The 20,256-nt window shown below is 36.9% G+C and overlaps 2 protein-coding genes across 8 annotated transcripts; both read right to left on the reverse strand.

The window, feature by feature from the left end:
* Window positions 1-781: 781 nt before the first annotated feature.
* LOC140893224 (E3 ubiquitin-protein ligase AIRP2-like) lies at window positions 782-3,518 on the reverse strand. Of its 2 annotated transcripts, XM_073302300.1 has the most exons (6): window positions 3,248-3,518; window positions 2,853-2,974; window positions 2,466-2,616; window positions 2,248-2,314; window positions 1,918-2,152; window positions 782-1,398 (listed from the first exon to the last, which is right to left on the reverse strand). In XM_073302300.1, the coding sequence occupies exons 3-6, from the start codon at window positions 2,571-2,573 to the stop codon at window positions 1,188-1,190; spliced, it is 621 nt and encodes a 206-aa protein (XP_073158401.1). In that variant the 5' UTR covers window positions 2,574-2,616; window positions 2,853-2,974; window positions 3,248-3,518; the 3' UTR covers window positions 782-1,187. The 2 variants fall into 2 exon arrangements, with proteins under 2 accessions (XP_073158401.1, XP_073158395.1); XM_073302294.1 differs by lacking the exon at window positions 2,853-2,974 and having other exon boundaries at window positions 783-1,398.
* Window positions 3,519-4,521: 1,003 nt separating this feature from the next.
* On the reverse strand, window positions 4,522-16,593 carry LOC140876478 (mediator of RNA polymerase II transcription subunit 16). 6 transcript variants are annotated; one of them, XM_073280447.1, is made up of 17 exons: window positions 16,063-16,593; window positions 15,821-15,889; window positions 15,573-15,661; window positions 14,988-15,100; window positions 14,695-14,796; window positions 14,512-14,596; window positions 13,032-13,628; window positions 11,082-11,700; window positions 10,839-10,918; window positions 10,240-10,322; window positions 9,821-10,057; window positions 9,568-9,739; window positions 8,303-8,823; window positions 7,450-7,626; window positions 6,913-7,290; window positions 6,188-6,364; window positions 4,522-4,905 (listed from the first exon to the last, which is right to left on the reverse strand). In XM_073280447.1, the coding sequence occupies exons 1-16, from the start codon at window positions 16,386-16,388 to the stop codon at window positions 6,221-6,223; spliced, it is 3,792 nt and encodes a 1,263-aa protein (XP_073136548.1). In that variant the 5' UTR covers window positions 16,389-16,593; the 3' UTR covers window positions 4,522-4,905; window positions 6,188-6,220. The 6 variants fall into 6 exon arrangements, with proteins under 6 accessions (XP_073136548.1, XP_073136549.1, XP_073136550.1 ...); XM_073280448.1 differs by having other exon boundaries at window positions 4,522-4,977; XM_073280449.1 differs by lacking the exon at window positions 4,522-4,905 and adding an exon at window positions 5,022-5,441.
* Between the last annotated feature and the right edge of the window lie 3,663 nt (window positions 16,594-20,256).

The following is a 20,256-nucleotide window of genomic DNA, read 5'->3' on the forward strand; positions in this document are numbered from 1 at the left end:
AAAAATCGGCAAGAGATCTCGAACTTACTGATAAATTCACGAAATGAAACTCACATGTCAAACATAACATTATGCAAAATCGAAAAAAAGATCGTGATATAAGTTTACCAAAAAGGTACAATAAAATTCTCATATATTTTTTTTTTTTGAAAGGAAATTCTCATATATTTAATAATGTATGTATATATATTTATTAATAATGACAATAGAGATTAATTAAAATAAAATTAGTGAAATAGGTTTATGAGCCGAGAATAATATTCAAATATCACCAGGAAGTATTTTCCCTTTTTCAAACGTCATAAATAAAAAAAATTAGGAATAGATATCAAACAATCTTTGATGGGATTGCCTTTTACAAACAAAAATAGAAAATCATTTGCACTCGAAAAGTTTTGATCAGAACTTGTAATTCAAGGCAATCAATAATAAAAATGCGTTTTTGCTCTAAAGCCTAAACAATTGGGTAACATCCATACAAGAAGTCAGTATCTGTCGAGATCTTAAGTTGGCAAGATCAAACGAAAAGGACCAAATTTGAGGGGTCCTTCCTCCCGGCATAATTATGTACCAACTGATTAAGAATGTAAATTTTACATGGCAGCACACACAGATAACTATTGTAAATTTGTAATAGATATAGATCACATAACAAATACCAACACTAGTCGTTAAGACATGGCAGTGATCTTTCGGTACAATACACCAACACCAGAGTTGTGCAACAAAATGATGTTAACGGTTTCCAAGTTGCACAAATTTGAATCATATAATCAAGTTCAGGGAAAGAAAAACAGCCACTTGGTCCTTGAAAAACAACATTGCAACCATAAATATATACATTATACAACATTTTAACGTAAAGACGATTCCATAAAATACACAACGGGACAGAAGATTATTTATTTCGGCCATCATTGTCTCAGAATTTCTGAAATAGCTTCAATAAGGAGACTTAAAGCTGTACAAGAATTTACAATTTTTGGATAGAACAGATATTTACCTTCCCCTGTTTCTACCTAATTAAGCTTAAACCTCTGCCAGCAATAAATGAAGGCTGGGTTCTTATCAGAGATGGAATGAACGACACGTGCCTAATCTAAAATTTCAAACCATTATTTCTCGATCCAGAATGATAATTCCCTAGAGTTGATCATCACCCAGCCTTTGGAGAACACGCAAGTTAATTACCTCACATGTGTATCATAAGCATCAAATAAAGTATCAGGGACAACCAAGGGCAGTTTTTCAACATACAAGAACAATCGCTTCAAATTCTCCCTTGTTATTGCACCCATGTCTATCACATCTCTGCTATCCAGAAATACCCATAGATCGCCAGAGTTTACCCTCTTTAAGCTGTCACGGCAAAAGGGACATGATTGTGATCTTGAGTGCCTGCACTTAGAAGACCATTCATGTTACTAACCAGAAGCAAAAAAGATCGATGAAATGGAGAAACAAACAGCATCCGATGCATAACATGCTAGAAAAGAGTGGTGGCATCTCTACTCTCCAACACATTGTGCAAGCCAACATGAATGAGATACGCAAAATGGGTATGAGGAATGCCAATTAATGACCACCAGTGTTTGTGACTCGGAAATAACTAAGCAGAGGCCTTAAAATTTCCTCGGCCAATTAATTATGAACTTTATGGTATAACAAAAATGTAGGCAAAGAACAGGAGCGATTCAGAAGACATGGAACTGTCTCTCTCTCATTTCATCTGAAATATTCCATAGACACCAAACAGGTTTAAAAGTTCTCAATTTCCTATGTATTTATCACAGGACATACGAAATAAGGAAAGCACAATCAAAGCACTCCAATAATGAATAAGTCAATAAACAAAATTGAATGTTTCTTCACATGGATCCAAGAGATAAACATAAAAAAGGAGGGGGCAGAGCTTACCATTCCCGATAGCATTTAAGGCACATGACATGGTTGCAGTTTGGTAAGACTACCTTACTGTTCATTTCCATGCAAATTCCACATTCCTCTTCCCTTTCAATATCTAAATCAGAACAGTGCCTATGTTCTTCTTCATCTCTTCTCCTGTATCTCTCAAAGCATACAGCTTTCTGCTTTTTATCTTCTGAATCAGTAACACCTCTTTGAAGTTGCAATAAAGAGGGATAAATAATGGCTGGCAAGAAGACGTAATTGCACATCAGGATCCACATCGTGTACAAGCCTCTTGAGTTAAAAAAACTATGATCTGCAAGCAAAAATTAAGCTTACCATAAAATTCCCTAATGCTGGCTTTCCTCTCATGAGTGGACATGGTGGTGGTGCCATCAACATATACCTGCACCATGGTCCAGTTTGATCAATGGATTGCATGCATTCTTGAGCAAGAGAAGGTAAATGCTTTGAGGATAACAAGTACCAACACCTTTTGGTTTCAAGTACTTCACTCAAAAAAAAAATTGCGAGGTGAGCTTCAAAAAAATACTCACTTTATATATCAAGATTCTCAATAATCCAAGTGCACCAGCAAAGTGGCAATCAGTCCACTGCACCAAGAAAAGGAAGAAGTGCGCTGCTGGACTATATGACATCCTCATTTGTAGGCAAGCGCCATCATACTCACGTGAAAAATCAGATGCCCTACAATGTCAATGGAAATTCCAAATTTTCAGGATTTGAAATTTTCAACAAATCAAATAGCTCATACAAGCTAAAACTTCAATCCATCTAGACTCGAACTGATTTCATAACATCACAGAGCTCATAATTAAATCTAACAAACAATTTTACACAAAAACCGTAAGCAAACCTCAAATTCTCCAAATCAAACAATGCACTACTTCAAAACAGCAGTTAATTGGAGCTGAAAATGATACCTTTATCACAAAAAGAAGCAACCGAGAAAGTGCTCATTCACCCCAGCTATCTTCGATTAAATCCGCCATAATTCAATACGCACAACCCGAAAATCTAATACAAGTTGCGTAAAAAGACGGGCCTAAAAATGAAAACATCTAATTCTCAACTCCCAGCACTCCAGTCCTTAAAACGCTAGAGACAAAAAAAATAAAATCGCTGGAAAAGAAAAGAACAGAAAACACCTAAGAACTACAGAGTTTTTTGTTTAAAAAAATGAAATTCATGAAGCAATTAACAAAAAGAAAATCAAAACGAAAATGTGAGCAAAATATACTTATCATCACAAAGTGCTCAAAAGATGAAAAAAAATATTTAAAAAATTCTAATTCGGAAACCAAGGAAGATCGGTTACAGAGTATTAGCATGCTGAATGTCCGCTTCCAGCAATTTCAGCGAATCCTTGAACGACTTCCGCACTTGAGCGCCACCGCTAACGTACATCTCGTCCTGAAACAGTTACTCTCCTCTAATTCACACCTTGGGGGATGAAATGACCATCGACAAATGGGTGAATTCGCGATCAGTTACTCTAAAGTAGATGAAGAATCCGGTGAAGGGGAAAGGTAAGAAGATATTTCTGAATATTTACTTGATAATAATAATATTTGAGGGATTGTCTCTCTAGAAAGTTTCCTAAGGAAAACCCTGACAGTGACATTCAATCAAAGACTTATCTTCTATTGCAGAGATTGGCAGGACACGTGGACAAAATCAAATGGATAATTTTTTATTCTTTTTTATATTTTTATTTTATTATTATTATTGGAAAAAAAAAAAGGAAATAAAATTTGTAGATATATATATTGTCTAAATAAATGTCACACAAATTCAAATTAATCGAATTCTAATTAGGAATCGAATCCAGTAATTTGTTTGATCATTGATGGCTCGTGGACATCTTTTGAAATCTTTGGACGATCTAATATTTTTTATAAATATATTTGTATGGAGGTTTTGTTTTATAGAACTCAATTTTTAAATTCAAATCAAATGAATGAAATCAAGTGTTTAATGAAAAATAACTTATTATAAAAATCAAAACAATTGTTTTTTTTTATGCGCTCACATGTTATGTGAGGTTTCCATCAATCCAAATATCATGACTACAACGAGTGAAATTCCTCATGTGTGACCTAAAATACATGGAAAATATTTATTATCTAGAATGCTAGAATAAAAAATAAAATAAAAGACTAGCTTAGGGTATAGCAAACTGAGAATTATTTTTCATTGATATTATAAAATTTAAAGGAATTTTGTCCTTTGCCACTATAAGCCAGGAGTTACCGAAAAAGCCTTCACTCTTCTTATATCCTTCATCTTTGTTTTATTTTGCTTTGTCTATTACGTATATAGGGAAATAATGTGGGCCATAATGGGAAGGGCGCAGAACGCCCTTATCCATTATATACAACTAATATGTATTATCATGTATATTTCTCTATCTTATCTTATCGGATTATTATTTTTTATGAATACTAATTAATTGTTTATTTATTCATGAAAGTAGGCACATTTGGGTTTTCATATCATTTTCATCTCATGATTTCTGTCAAGTGGCGGTCGCATTAGGTTCACGTCTCGCGCGGTTGATTGCTACGCTACAATTAGTTTTTTTTTTTCCTGTAAAAGACTTGTAATATTATCAATAATCGATCAAATCGTTAGTTACAAAACTTACAAACCAGAACGAAAAATTTTAAGGCTCCGAGACAAAAGAGGATGAAGACATGGCCAAAAAAAAAACGAAGGAACGAGCATCTGCATTCATCGATCTGCGCACATGATCTAAATGAAGTAACTAGGTTCCGAACTTCATTTGCAATGGCACCAATGTAGTTTAAATCTTCACCTGGACATGTGATTACTTGCACCGCGGGTAAAAAAATCCACAGTCACATCTTGGATATATCTAATAATTTCTCCTTGGCCAATCGCAACCCCTCCCACATTCTGGCCCTAATGGTTTGTGGTCCCTCATGGTTTCGTATTGCTCCGCCAATCGAGTACCTGTTTGTATTATCATTGTAGGCCGCATCAATCCCCAGTCGTAAAAGCGTGACGGGTGAGCCCCGAGGACTCCTGATATTTATAGAATTGCTCAACGATAATTTACTCTTCCAACTCAAACAATCCATTGAGGACATGGAGAATGCTTTACGATTTATAAGATTATCACCAGTTCAAGTTTCATATTTAAAAATGTACTTTCAGTAGAGTCATTATTAGCACATAATTAATGAAAATATTGGTCTTTTGTGGTTACCAATGGAAAAGTAGAATATCGATCATAATATATGGAACATGACCAATCTATAGCACACGGTTTTTGAATGGCTATATTTTATCTTATCTAATCTAATATAGATAAAAAGGTATAAATTTATACTCCCTTTGCTTGTTCTCCCACAACTCATGGTAAATTATTTAATACGACTTGAGTGGCATTCATGATAAAAACAAGAGAATATAGACTATAAAATTCACGTGTATCAGTGAACATCCGCGTTCTTCGAAATCAAGTTAATATGGTGCTTCGCTTAGAGCTGCAACACCCAAGGGATAAAATGGCTTTAAGTCTGTGGTATTGAAAAAATGAGCAATACAATTTTAACGAGTAACTCAGTACATTGTACATATAATTTATTTCAAAATTACTCACAAATCAATGGTCCTTTGCATTGAATGATTAAGTAGTGTTTGGGAGAGCTTCTAGAAAGCACTTCTTAGCTTTTCTTTTACAAAATTTCATAAATTTTGTAAATGAGACGTGCTTCCTAGAAATTCTCTAAAAACACTAGCTACCTCTTTACATGAAGTCGTCCTAGAACATATGATTATTCGGTAGCAACTAAATTTAAGGGATAACTCAATTTTTATGCGCAGGCTTCCTAGAACACGGAATTGTTCGGTAGGAATTAAATTTTTGGGATAATTAACAATTACATAACACTTCATACACATTTTAATGGTGGTATGGGTTTCATTATCAATCAATCCCTAGTCCTGGGTTAGTTGAAGTTAGCTATGGTAGCATACAAACACAGGAGACTCAGATGTCACCCTCTATGCCTAAATTGTACTTAGTAGACAACACTGTACTGTTCTCTCCACACGCTGTTTATGGTACACCTATGTTACAGCTACTTACAACAACAAATGATTCACGTCTTTTTCATGCGCAAGGCAAAGGAGTCATAGCTCCGAGTCGTTCTCTCCACATATATCTTGGAAAGAACCCTTACCATCCATGATCAAGCAAGCCAAGTATGAGATATCAAGGATCACTAACCTGTTATAGATCGGAAAAGATTAATAGAAGATGCTACACAACTCGAACCCATGTCCCACTACACATGGGGCATCCATATGCCCAGCGGCTGATCCACCATGTCTCCTTTACATTATGATTAGTGTTGCCCGCACCTGGTGATGCAAAAGCAGATGTCTGCCGGAGGCATCTGATGCACTGGATAAGTAACGAAGAAAATAAATGAGTACATACACGTATAAAAAATCCACACAAAAGATGAGACTACAACTAACTTAGTTTATTGTATTCGAATAGCAAAGATATAACCATTTCTCATTATCATCCTTCACAAGCCAATAAGCTCAACTATACACATGAAGTTTGAACAAAAACTACAAGGGACTGGATAAAGGACTTTCCACAAAGACAGTTCGGGAAATTAAATGCTACACATGAAAATTCAATTTATTGCATCATTTACAAGTATAGAAGAAGCAATTCAAAATTGAAATTAAAACAGAGAATTTAAACCAATTAATTTTTTAAAATATTCATCTGGGACCTTTCGAAAGAGTCATTATGCTCAGGTTAGACTTCTATTGATCATTATCATCTTTCTATCAATATATATGTGTGCGTGCAAAGAAACTTTTAACAAGACATTGAGGCACTAAAAGAAGATTGCTGTTTTATGAATAACAATGGAGAAGAAAAAGATTAACAGGGCAACAGCATGTTGTGTCCAACATGACCGATATGGCTACCTTGTACCACACTCCTTCAAGTCCTGTTTTCCAAACAGCCGTTACAACATCTCTTCTGGACCCCATGATACCATAATAAGCTCCTAAGCCAACCGATGTGTTCAATCCAAAGGCTGCATCTCTTTCAGAGATCCTACGCTTCCTTGGCCACAAGCCATAAACTCCATTATTAGCATCACCATTCTCAGATGAAGCAGAATCGAGTAAATCCATTGAGGTGCTAAATTTAGAACTATCATCTGAGAGACTCATATCATCCTGATCAGACCAGGGTCCACCATACATATTCCTCTTGTGCCACTCTTCAGCTGGAGGATGTAGTTCCAACTCCCGAAGAAGCAGACCTGCAGCATCCGCACCTCTAGGCCGGGGCATATTCTGCTCAAAGAGAATGATTTTTATGGATGAAAATAAATCAAGATAATGGCACACAAATTCATAGACTCCGCTTAGGGTGTAATGTCACCCCAGAAAATGGGGGCTGATGGAACAAGAAGCCATCAACTAGGAATATGTGCTGCATCAAAAAACGAGTACCTGCATATGAGGGCCCAGCGACGCTTCCACAACCTCCGGTAAAACAGTATAGTTTCCATCAATATAATGAAGTCGAACTTGAATGTTGCTGCTCCCCACCTGGGAAACTGGTAGAGGATGTGCCAAACCTGATGTCCTCCGACAAAGATCCATAAGTATAAGAAATAGAACCTTCACCTGCATGGCAGTTGCGATAAAACTAAGATCATTAAGAAAAAAGGATGGTATCAAAAAATAGCAACTTCCAAAAACATAGATTCCCTTTCTGACCCCAATGGCTGCAAACAATCAATATGGAAATATGATTAAAGCTCACATAAACTGAATTCTTGAATGCTAGAAAACAAAGTTCTTCGAAACATTACGGTGTTAGATCATTGACATTAACAAACATAACGCTACAAAAGCTCATATATTATTCCCTTCATGCATAACAAATCAATGATAGTCACACTTCTGGGGGAATAAGCACTCTTTCTGCATCTGCGGTTTTACATAGCAGAGGTACCCCTCTCCCTCAATAGGTTAGCTAGCTCAACTTACTGTCCAATCTGTCTACGATGCCTGGTTCCCATTTCCTTCTTGTATAAGTAAAATTGGTCTTATTCTAAGTTGAATGCATAATCAAATTCTTACTATGGTTACTATAGTTAAGTTTTCAATATCTTGTTCTCAACTACTGAATCTCATGCTTCCTTCCCCACCCACAAAAAACCAGGATAGTGCCGGGGTCAAAGAGGATTCTTCCTTGTCATTTTTTCCCTTTTCATAACATGCCATCATAACTTTAAATAGTCTCCCACATCCATTCTTCCTCATTCTTTCCATGTAAATTTTGCACGTATTCGCTTACCTCCTCAAAGGTGTATCCTTGACCAGCATTGCCAGAACCTAATCTTGACCGACTGTTCGGACCTTCTTCAGGTCCTTTTGGCCCATTTCCAACCTGTGCAGTTCTTGTGGCTTGCGTTTCATCCGACCTGACCACAGCTGTAGCTGGTTTTGCAGCAACTGAGTGTGTTTCTTCTGATTTGCCTTGCACCCCAGGTTGTGGTTTTTGGATCGTTGAATCTGTATTTCTTTGAGTAGCCCCAATAAACCGTGGTAGTTGTGTTCGCCGGAAGAAAAAACAAAACAGTAGAAGTTGGCATAGCCGGTGAAGAAAATGACAGTCTCCAATAAGTCTAACAGCTGGTGTTCCCGGAAATGTTCCAGTGTTGATACTTATTGGCAAAAAAGTTGAAGGACCATTTATGGGATTTGGTGCAGAACTAGGAACCCCGTCAGGTGTATTACTGATCTTGGCAATTGCTCCTTGTACCCAAGCATGCATCTGAGTGCTTCCTGTCGAGCTTGCAGGGCCACCTTGCGCACCTGAGCATAAAAGATTTTCAGCTTATGTCTGACAGCAAAATTGAGAAAATAGAGTGTCTGAGCTAAGAGTTAGGAAGAAAATAAAACATGAAGGAAGTCATTCACTTCCATAATTATTTGATGTGCATGCTTTTCAGGGAGTTTTAGGCAGAAGGTGACGATCGAAATCAGGGGTACCAGGCATGACAGTGAAATGTTCGTATCAAATTGCTGGAATGAAACACAGGTTTTCTAACTGAAAAAACGAAAGTAAGCCAGCAGCGAATCGAATCTAAAAATGCCAGAATATCCTAACACAGGCAAAACTCATCAGGGTTTTTAGAGTCAATCCTAGGGTTTAGGGAAGACTGGGAAGTAATTGCAGTATGGCAATTATGAATTAATCACAGCGTTCACAGAGCAGCCGACGGGGAAGGGCAGATTTGCGGTTTTGGACTGGGCCTTGATAATTTCTTTTTACAAAAAGAAAAAACAACGCAGTAACAATTGGGCAGGGCCTTAGTGATTTTTTAAATTGTCAGCAGTGCATGTGCCACTGGATTTTTTATTCTACAATAAGAACCTGCAGAGCGCCTTACTGAGGCACGACTTGCACATTACACCTTGAGAAAAGCATGCAAGCGGACACACCTTTTGAAAGAGAGGTGCCAGTAGGTATATTGGGTGGTGCAGCTGCTGAGGCTAGGTGTTCACGTCCTACTGAGGCTGAAATTATAGCAAAACATGAATCTAGAGTAGACTTACCCGAAGCTGTAGCTGGTGTAGAAGTACTTTGGGTGGGGCTTGTCACCACATTACGGTTCCCAGCTGTGCCTGCAGTGGCAGCATGACTTGCCAGTGTGCGGCAGAAACTTGCGTAGCGTCGCAGACGTGTGATGAAGTGTGATGCTAGATCAAGGACTGCATCAACATAAGCCTGCAATAGAGGATGCCATAATTAGTTCAAAAACAAGTCACTCGAGGATATAATGGGACATTGAAGTGTCTAAAATAAAACCTGGATGCTAAGGACTAGAGATGGTTCAACAGCCATTGAGTCAGCATCAATGCCGGACAGAGTCTCGCCAGAAGCTTGCCATGGTTCTTGCACCAAGGCAGAAGGATTCATTAATGCTGATTCAATTCCTTTGCCAAGCATGTCCAATAACAACCTTGCTTGCATGTCTAGAACCATAGCCCGAACCTCCTGAGCTGTAGTACCTTCTAGCAGCCTGCATTTTATTCTGTCCAGGCTCTGCATCATCCATACGCATCACAAGATACAAAGAAGAAATGGGTTAAAAAGTAGCTCATCAAAGTACAAGCTTAACTAAAAATACGAAGCATGAACATAAGAACCAATCAAAAAAGTACCTCGTCAAAGTACGAGGTCAACTAAAAATACAAAGCATGAACATGACTGTCAATCAAACTTACTGGTCCATACTGCTCTCTGTGTTGAGTGGAGGGAAGGGAGTGGAAATCAGCATCCAACACAGCAATAACACTGTTCAATGAAACTAGAATACCAAATAAAACCATCAGCAAGGGACAAAAACCACGAAGCAAGGATATGATTCCAAGGTGGTGGAAGCCATATGGATAAGAATAATAAGATTTTCTTGAACTTGTCACCATATAGAATCCCTATCAGACAAACATGCAATTATCATTAAATTCTCCAAGTGATGAAGATAATGGAACCCTGTATCCTTGTTTGAATGATTTATTCATTACGGAACTGTTCACTTAATAGAATGATAATGTGCATTATACTTGAAAACTAAAACTCGATGGTGTTGTAGCAAAATATATTCCTCTCCAGTTCCCCCCCCCCCCCCACCCCCCCACTACTGCAACGAATAAACATAAACATAATTATAGAAGTGTAGATCTTAGAGCCATTCGACCAGGTTTGCATCCACGCATTTCACCCTTTTGATCATGTTTGGCCATTTGTCCATCACCTACACTCTCAAGTCACCATGAACTTGGACAGAATAGTTCTTCCATCAATACAGATTAAATATACGTACCAATACCATTCTCGGCAGCACTCTGAGTACAGCCAACAGCATCCCACCAATCAACCCCCACCAATAGACTCCACCAAAATCTGCCAAAAAAAGACAGCAATACAGTAAGTATCTTCACAGTTCACACCAAGATCCCATAAAAACCAAACTGATTCACACTCAATAAAATCGATATTTTGTCACTGACGACTGTCCTATGTGGCCAAAATTCAGTGGCAAACTCACAACAATTTATCAGGGTACCTCTCTGCAATAGCCCTCTCCCATGAAGCAGAATTAACTTTCGCCTGGCTGATAGGACCAGGAGGGGGAAGAACACGAATAATTTTTAGTATAGTGCAATCACTGTTTGTATCGTGCCAAACAGAAGCAGAACAGCAACTTGTAGAAGAGAAAGCAGGAGCAGCAATAGCAGAGCCAACATTAATCTGATAGTTATCAACAGGTGTGAAGTTTGCACCAGAGAAGACGTGAACTCCGCCCCGTAGAAAAGAAACCGCAATTTCACCACCATGCGCCGAATACACAATTCGCGCAAGAGTTCTAACATCACTGGGAAGATCAAAAGGATCAAAACTGACCCTCTTTGCAGCCTCGGGACCAAAATCCGGTGTATTTTTCCCGTCAGAGGCTGATCCAAGTGTTGCTGCTGTAGGACCCTTGAATTCACTGGATGCTGGAATGCATTTGATTACTTTACTGACCCAAACTGTCTGCTTAGGTGCCTGCCCACCAAAGCTGGAACTAGGGTTTCCAAATATCTGATGAATCACGACGTTCTCAACAGACGATTCCCAACGTTGAACTCTCCATCCAGTGACAGAAGGACCCTCATCAGGATCATAAGGGGACATGTATTGCCCTGCACAATCAGTGTAACAGACATGTATCAATAAACACAAAAGGATCCATGGAAAAGCTTGCCCAGCTTTAATCACCAAATCAATGTTTTCAGATTTCAATGACAAAGTAGCCACAGCGACAAGGCAACCAATTAAAGATGATCATCATCATCATCATCATCATCATAATAATAATAATAATGGTAACAGATGCTTTAAAACAGATGTAAAACACTCCGATAACTAAAAAGTAAACCATGAAATTATATTCATATCATATTATACACCAATCGAGCTCATGTTTTGTAAATGTGACAATCATAATCAAGAAGGCGGCATATCGATGGTCATAATAAAATCGACGGAGATATTATTAGGCTCAGTTTGGTTCGGGTGATAGGATTGATAATATATTGATAAGTAATGTAATATAATAAAAAATAAATTAGAAATGATAGTTAATATAATATTTGATTTGATTGATAGATTATAGTTTATTGATTTGATTGATTAAATTATATATAAAAATGATAAATTACCATTTTGCCCTTTTAACAATAAATAAAATATAAATAATATTATTTTTAAAGGGTAATATAGTAATTTGAATTCGATGATTTGATTGATGTAAGATAAATAATTAATGATTTGATTGATGTAAAATAAATAATGAAGAAGAGATGGATAAATAATATGTCAAGAAGAACGCGGTATAGGATGAGATAAATTATGTCGGGATTAACAATACTCCAACCAAACACAGCCTTAGAGATGCCAGAACCTGGATTGCAACTACAGTTAAGTATGGCTTGACCATTAACAACCCGCAGGAAAAGCAGGATAAACCTGAAAATCATGTCAGGTACTCAAAATATCATTATAGCCCGCGAGTTAATGTCAAGGGCCAGTTTCAGTGTATTTAAACCATCATTCTTATGGTGCCCTTCCACTCTTGAACTTCAAATATCTGAGCTCAAATCAATTAAGAGCACATAAGAACAAGCAAGTAATGACATAATATAAGAATGATTCAAGAATATTACATGCAGAAACAATTTGATTTTTTTTCCTTTTTCCCATGTTATCCACATGTTGGCTGCAGTTAATAGGGTAGAGGGCAGAGACAAGGGGAGCGGAAGACAAACAAGGGAGAAAGAAAGAGACTGGATGAATAGAGATCTGCAATAACAATTATTAACAAATGAAATCTTAAAGGAAAGATTGGATCCGCTAATAAACATTGATTCCGCGTCAAATGATCAACAGCTAGGACCACCGAATGGTAAAGCGATCAGCGGGCATGTAAATATGTGTATGTGTGCGTTTAGCTTGCATTAGAGCACAATAATACCTTCAACTATCACAACTGATATAACTGAACCGCCACGTGTTGGATCAAAGGCAACAGCTGTCACACCAGAACCCCAAGTTGTAGTCGCAGCTGATTGAGCTGCAGCCTCGGGACTCACATATGCAGAAAAGTTTGAAACTGGAGAACAATGAAGTGCTACCATATCACTGCAATCATGTTCTGCCTGTTTCTTGCCATGCTTTGCTTCTAACAAAAGATACTCCTGCCACCTAAACAAATATGCAGCCAATGGGGCATAACCATCCCAGGAAGGAGGGCTAAGTGATGGTGGGACTTCATTATTCACACTTGCTTTAGGAGTGACCTGAAAACCATTCCCAGGGCCAGGCGTGACTTCCCAAACAACAACAGTGGAGGGGTTCACAATAGGAACACCAGCCACATGCATGGCTCCAGAATCCGTCACAATAGCATCAGCAGCCATAATCCCACTGGGCCCAGCACCCAAAAGCCCTTTACTTGTACAAAACCATGTAGATGATGCACCACTCCGATTAGGTGGCCACTGAGACCAATGGATCTGAATAGACCCAGATGAGAAAACAGAGCAAACACACAGAAAATTTGGCCAACCAGCTGTTGCCAAACCAAAGAAAACTGCTCAGTGATAAACAAACACAAACAGTGATCCATAAAGAATTGACAGAGTACAGTTGCTAATTTAATCGAATTGTGGTGCTACATCATAAGCAGATTGAAAGCATAGATGGAAGTGATAATTGTTAACAGCGACTGATAGCCTACCAAGTTCGGAATTGAGTTTTGGCCAATTAAATAATTGCAAATCACACATAACTGTAAATAATATATAGTGGTTCATGTTTAGTCTTAGTCAATGCATACGAGGTAAGTTAAAGATCTAAGAATACTCAACAATTAGTACCTAGAATCATTTTACATTCTCTGCTGAATCTTTCTGAATTCTTACACAAAATCTCAAAGACGGCATTTCAAAAACAAATTCTTTGTTCTTCTACAGTTGTTTCTCTCTCTTGCATTTTTGCCACTGTCAAAGTTATTTTATGTTCTTTTTGTGGAGATGGGTGAGAGGGGAGGGTTGATGACCTTCTACTCCTGATTGGCAACGAACAAAAGATCAGTGATAAAAAAAACCTAACTCGACAACCACTATCACGGACACATATCAACAGTCTAATACTTGAAACAAACATAATGCACCTTGTATAAACAGTGACCACTCCAGTTTCAAGGCCTCCCAGGTTTGGCACCAAATGGAAAATAAATACAAAGTATTGCAAACTGAACAGTTTTACCCTATCTGGTGCAAACTGTAAACTACAAAGCAGGATAAATCTTTCCCGGTTTCAGCCCATAATGGAGAACAATGTCAACCATTGCAATCAAGGGATTTGCACATCACGTGGGGTAACATGTAAAGGACAAACTAAATCTCAAATCTGCATGAAAACTACAAGTGGAGGTAGGGGAAAGAAAGAACCTGGAGCATGAGGTTGCTGTGAAAGAAATTTCTCCTCAAATGTGGACTTTGTCGAACCGCTTGATCTAACCGAGAGCCACCTGTACTAATTTTATGCAAACCATGTCAACAGCAAAGCAAATGTATTAAATACGGAATACTTACATTTAAATTTTTATGAACAAAAAATAAAAGGTTCCGTACTGGAGAAACTCCTGAAAGCCACTTTGTAACAACTGCAATATCCTGGCGCCACTCATATTCCAGCTGCCAGCAACTAGCGTCTTTCACAAGATTTGCAGGTCCCTGACAAGTAAAAAGTCAAATGCAGAGAAAGTAATCAGAAATCTTCAGTGCAATCAAGAAACAGTAAAAAAACAAAACAAAACAAATATGACAACAGTTATGGGGAAACCATAATTTCACAAGAGATGAACAATCATCAAGACAGGTCATTGATACTTCCTTAATCAAGGTGCTCGACATGAGTAGCACACCTGAGAAGGTTGAGTCCAGACGGTTATCCTCCCATGGAAATTAGCTATCAGCAGTGCTCGAGGACACGATGTAGGAGACCACTCAATGAACTGAACAGAATCGCGAGGAGAATCTGTCAAACATCAAATATCAAAGGGAGAAAATTCACAACAAAAATATGAGTACCCCACCGAAAGAGACTGTAAAAACAATCGTCAATTTCTGATACAAAGTGATGATTTACGATTTTCGTAGTAGGAAATTTGCTATTTTCAGAAAAATCCCACCATTAATTGGGTTTAAATCATGGGACCCACAAATACCAGTATTAGACATTATCGATCCAGTTCATCCAATTCAATAAAACTAACTTTATGCACCTTAAAATGTGCAGTTAAAGGGAAGTTAAGAGAATTTCAATGACTCAACACACTGGGTAATAACGTACGAACCAACACTGGTAGATGAGTCAATGTATCAATCACTGTAAAACTAAGCCTAGATGATCTGAAAAACTTACCGCCCTAAGTAAATGTTCATACTGTGCAACAACTCCCAATAATTCAGCATCACAACACAATATCATGAGTAAGTTGCGAGGATACCTGCTATAACATTGAAAACTGTGCACTCAGTCGGTCGCTCTGGAATGACTATATGTATAGGGATCCAAAATGGAGGATTGGAAGACGAACTACAAGGAAAATGATAATGAATCAGAGTTTGATAATACATCAGATTAGCACGACAGTACAAAGTGATCAATCGTGAATATTAACATTGAGCTATCAGGTCATCTATGAGTAAATTGCATCAATGTTTAGAAGGAAAAACAATAGAGTGAAAATAAAACCTGGGGATTCTCGCACAAGTTTCTGAGGCACAAGCTATGGCATTTAACTTCCCACACCAAGCAACAGCACTGCAGTACAACAAAATAAAAATGACTCCTCAAAACGGTAATAAAAACGAATCCCTGAAAGAAAGAAGAACAATATAAACAAATAATGGTATCCCCAACTTTACAAAAAAAAGCATAGAAACACTAGACGAAACGGTTCCATAATATCAATCTCCAAAACACGAGAACGTCACCTAAAAGTGCGGCAGAGCTCGGGAACACTCATTTTATGCAGCAAATTGGACCTGGGCTGGTTAAGCTTTATGCAGAAAACAGTCGCCGGATTGACGAAATCCTCATCCATGGGATCATCGGCGGAATTGAGCGCCCCAGGCACTGAATCCTTGTCGGGAGCGAGCTCCATCACCGCGTCGTCTTCGCAAGGCGAGTCCCCTGACTTTTCCGCAGAAGGAGGGTCGGGAAGTGCGGAAGAGAAGTCTTCCTCGGAGTCCTTGGCACCAGCCGCGACTGGTGGTTGTGGAGATTGAGTGGAATTGGATTTATTATTATTAATACTCATCTAGGAGACCAAATGACCAAAAACCCTAAAATAAAAAATAGTTGCGTGTGTGGATGGAGAGTGGAGGGGCAATGGTGGTGGGAAAGTCGCAATTGAAGGCGACAGCAAGTACTGTAGTTGGGAAAAGAGAAAGGAGAGAGAGGTGTTCAGCAGGCGGTGGGGCTGATTAGGGTTTCTTTAAGACCACCACAACCCAGTGGTTTATGTCTCTCTCTCTCTCTTTTTTCCATTACATTGATATTGTTTTATCATTTATGTGCAACAGAAAAGTAAAAACTATGTTAACTGCCAACGATTCATTTCGTCGAGTAATGAATGAGAGTATGAGACACTAAAGCTAGAGTACAATGGTGTTGCATCGAGTTTTCATGTTCATATTAGGACATTTCGCATTTGATCATCAATTTAGATAATATATAAAATATTTTTAAGCGAATATGCACTTTTGTCTTTGTTTGAGAGTCATATAAAATTTTATATGCGTCGAATTTTCACATTTATTTTGTTTTTTATGCATGTTCATTATCACTCCCTTTTGATTGAAGAATTTATTTAACTAAATAACTTCTGTTTGACAATGATTTGAAAATATAACCTTCTCAATTTTTTCCTTTGTTTTGTTTTTGCATTTTCTTTGTATTTAAAGGTCATTTTGCAAAAAAAATTTGAAAGAAGGTCATAAATCAAAAAATTTGATTAACCAAGATCATTTTTCTAACTCTCTCCTCACTTGAATGTATCTATTTATAAGTAAAACTAAAAGTGATGAAGGGTGATATTCGAATGTGGTGGAATGAAAAGTTTGAACATAAAGATTTGTGTTAGGGCTGCAAAAACTTTCCTCATAGTTTATTGGAAAATAATAAAGCTGAATAGAAGAACATGTTGTTTAGTTGGACTAAAAATTTGGTCATGTTGGGAGACGTGAATTCTCCACGATCGAAGGAAACATTAAACCATGTGTCTAGGTGGAAAAACTGTAGCTTAGGCGTAACGCGTGGTTGAGAATTGAAATATGGGGAGCGGGAAGAAAAAATAAAAATAAGAAGTTTAGACTCTTAGATATATAAATAACTAGAGATTCATGTTTTTAAGATAACTTTTTTGAGGGGGGCAACCGCCAGGCAAATAAGAGTCATTAGGGGGAGTTTAAACGTGAAAGAAGGAAAATTACGTGACTAAAGATCAGTTTGGATACAAAAATAATTGGCTTAAAAAAACACTTAAATAAGTATAACTTTTTAAAGTTATTTTATTTAAAAACAAAAACGGTTTTAGCGTTTGAATAAATGTTGAAAAAATTATTTTTTAAAATATAAATAAAAGCCAAAAAACCAAAATTTATGGGTTTTAAAAAAACACATATTTGGACTTAATTATAAGAGGGTGTTTGACTAAACTTATTAAATAGATTTTATAAGCTCCTAGAGCTTAAAAGATGTTTTATGAGTTTAAAAGTTGTTAAAGTGTTTGGGTAAACTTATTTTAAATAACTTAACAATGTTAATATGTTTGATATTATAAGATCTATTTATTGTCAAAATTACCAAAAAAAAGTATAATTCTATGAAGATAATGTTTTGAGTTATACAAATACAAAAATAGTTTTAGAATAAACCTGTATTTTAAAAATAAAGCTATGTTAATATTTAATTTAGAAAAATTTATGTGATTTGTAAATTTTTTAAAATAATATTTAATATTTTATGGGTGGAGGATATGATAAAAATTTATGAAAATATTCAAGGATATTTCAGAGAGATAAAATGTTTAAATAATATCTTTTTCAACCCTTACTTTTTAAAAAACAGCTTATAAGCTGTCAAAAAACTTATTTTGACAGCTTATAAATTGTTTTGAAAAATTTTTACCAAAAAAAATGTAAGAGTTTATAAACTCAGCCAAACATCATCTTTAAGTGTTTTTTTAACGGTTGTTGTGACCAAACGCCTAAGTTTTTTAAAAAATCATTTTTTAAAAAAAAATAAGTGTTTTTCTTTGATTGGTTTCCGTAACCAAACGCACCTTAACTCAATCAAGAAGAAAAACCACATAGGAGCATTTTTATCTTTCCTTTTTAAATAATAATAACAACAATAAGTTTTATTTATCTTATTTGTCAGGATTAAGTGGATCGTAAGTCGTAACCTGGAACATGTTTGCCATTATTTAAGTGGCCATGCCACCATTAAAAAAAAAAACATGTTTGCCATTATTTCTTGTTCAAATTTAAATTTTATTCTTATGCATGCTCGAATGTGTTATTGTGTTTATTGCATCTTTTGAGCATGATAAACTTCAAAATGATTTTATGTGCCATAATTTAGAGCGAAATAATATATTATAACATGATAGAGAGTAATGTAATTCATAGATTTATAACTTCAATATAAATGTGAGGTTGTATATATATTGATAGTATACACCGATAATCAAAAGCTATGGGATTACACCGTTTAAGTTTTGCGATCGCAATTGTTAAATAACGCACATACGCTTGGTTATTGTATTTTGTTGAATTGGTTTAATATATTTTGATAGAAATCATAGAATATTAACGGACCATGGATTATGTCAAAAGCATGAATTTGGAAATGGAAATTGAATCAATTGTTTGGTTATTGCATTTTGTTGAATTGGTTTAATATATTTTGATAGAAATCATAGAATATTGACGGACCATGGATTATGTCAAAAGCATGAATTTGGAAATGGAAATTGAATCACTAAAAAATACCAAGGGTTTTGTCTGTTAGATGGCAGGTGGCAGGTGGCAGGTGGCAGGTGATTGGTGGGATGGTGGCAGATGGGGCTTCTTAGTTGGGAAGTAAATTAAATGCCCGCGGAGAGGAGCTCTATAAATTGAGCTCCTCTCCCCCCATTCAAAGTATCCCAGAGCGAGAGAGCAAAAAAAAATAAAAGAAAGAAAAAAGAGTTTCTTGGGTTTTCTTGAGTGTTCTCTTGTGTGAGTTAGAGAAATATTTTTCTCTGTAATACTCGGGTGTTGGGATCGTGTGAGAGATATAGTGTTTTGTATACACTTATAATATTTCTCCGGTTATAAATATTTGCAGCAGCTCCGTGGATGTAGCCTATATTGGGTGAACCACGTAAATTTTTGGTGTCCTTATTGATTGTTTTATCCCGCAATTTTATTATCGTCATGATAGCTCCGGCATAATCCATAACAACTGGTATCAAAGCAGTTACGGTGTCCGGGAGCCTTGGTGAATTTTTTTTTAAAATTCTGAGTATGCTCTGTGGTTGCAGCTTTGTCTGATCTTCCACATCAGAAAAGATTTTTTGAAAATTTATTAAGGCAGGTGAAGCGATGCCCGAAAATGACGGATCAGGACCTGGAATCAATAAGTTCGACGATACAGATTTTACGTTCTGGCGGTTACAGATTAAAGATTATCTGTATAGCAAGAAGCTACATCAACTTCTATCCGGGGTGAAGCTAGAAAAGATGGAGGATGATGAATGGGAGCTTCTTGACCGACAAGTGTTGGGGGTAATATGATTGACCCTAACAAAGAACGTGGCACACAACGTGGCGGAGGAAAATACCACGGAGGAGATGATGTCCATTTTGTCGGACATGTACGAAAAGCCATCAGCAAATAATAAAGTGTTCCTCATGAAAAAGTTATTCAACTTGAAGATGGAGGAAGGTGCTTCGGTGGCGGCACACATCAATGAATTTAACACGATTGTTTCTCAGCTAACATCGGTTGAAATCAAGTTTGATGATGAGATCCGTGCACTTATTCTTTTGGCGTCCTTACCAAATGCTTGGGAGCCGATGCGGGCAGCGATTAGCAATTCTGCTGGAAAAGAAAAGTTACAATTCAATGATGTCCGAGAT

Source organism: Henckelia pumila, chromosome 1 (assembly GCF_033568475.1).
Source record: "Henckelia pumila isolate YLH828 chromosome 1, ASM3356847v2, whole genome shotgun sequence".
NCBI classification, from domain to species: Eukaryota; Viridiplantae; Streptophyta; class Magnoliopsida; order Lamiales; family Gesneriaceae; genus Henckelia; species Henckelia pumila.

Excerpts from the sequence above, each read along its gene's own strand:
- LOC140893224 (XM_073302294.1), bottom strand. The coding sequence starts at position 3,336 with ATGTACGTTAGCGGTGGCGCTCAAGTGCGGAAGTCGTTCAAGGATTCG. Across the intron at positions 2,617-3,247 it reads ATTCAGCATGCTAATACTCT|GGCATCTGATTTTTCACGTG; the intron begins GTAACCGATCTT and ends TTGACATTGTAG. Across the intron at positions 1,399-1,917 it reads CTTAAATGCTATCGGGAATG|GCACTCAAGATCACAATCAT; the intron begins GTAAGCTCTGCC and ends TTCTAAGTGCAG.
- LOC140876478 (XM_073280447.1), bottom strand. The coding sequence starts at position 16,388 with ATGAGTATTAATAATAATAAATCCAATTCCACTCAATCTCCACAACCA. Across the intron at positions 15,101-15,572 it reads AGTTTTCAATGTTATAGCAG|ATTCTCCTCGCGATTCTGTT; the intron begins GTATCCTCGCAA and ends GATGTTTGACAG. Across the intron at positions 8,824-9,567 it reads TACACCAGCTACAGCTTCGG|GTGCGCAAGGTGGCCCTGCA; the intron begins GTAAGTCTACTC and ends TTTTATGCTCAG.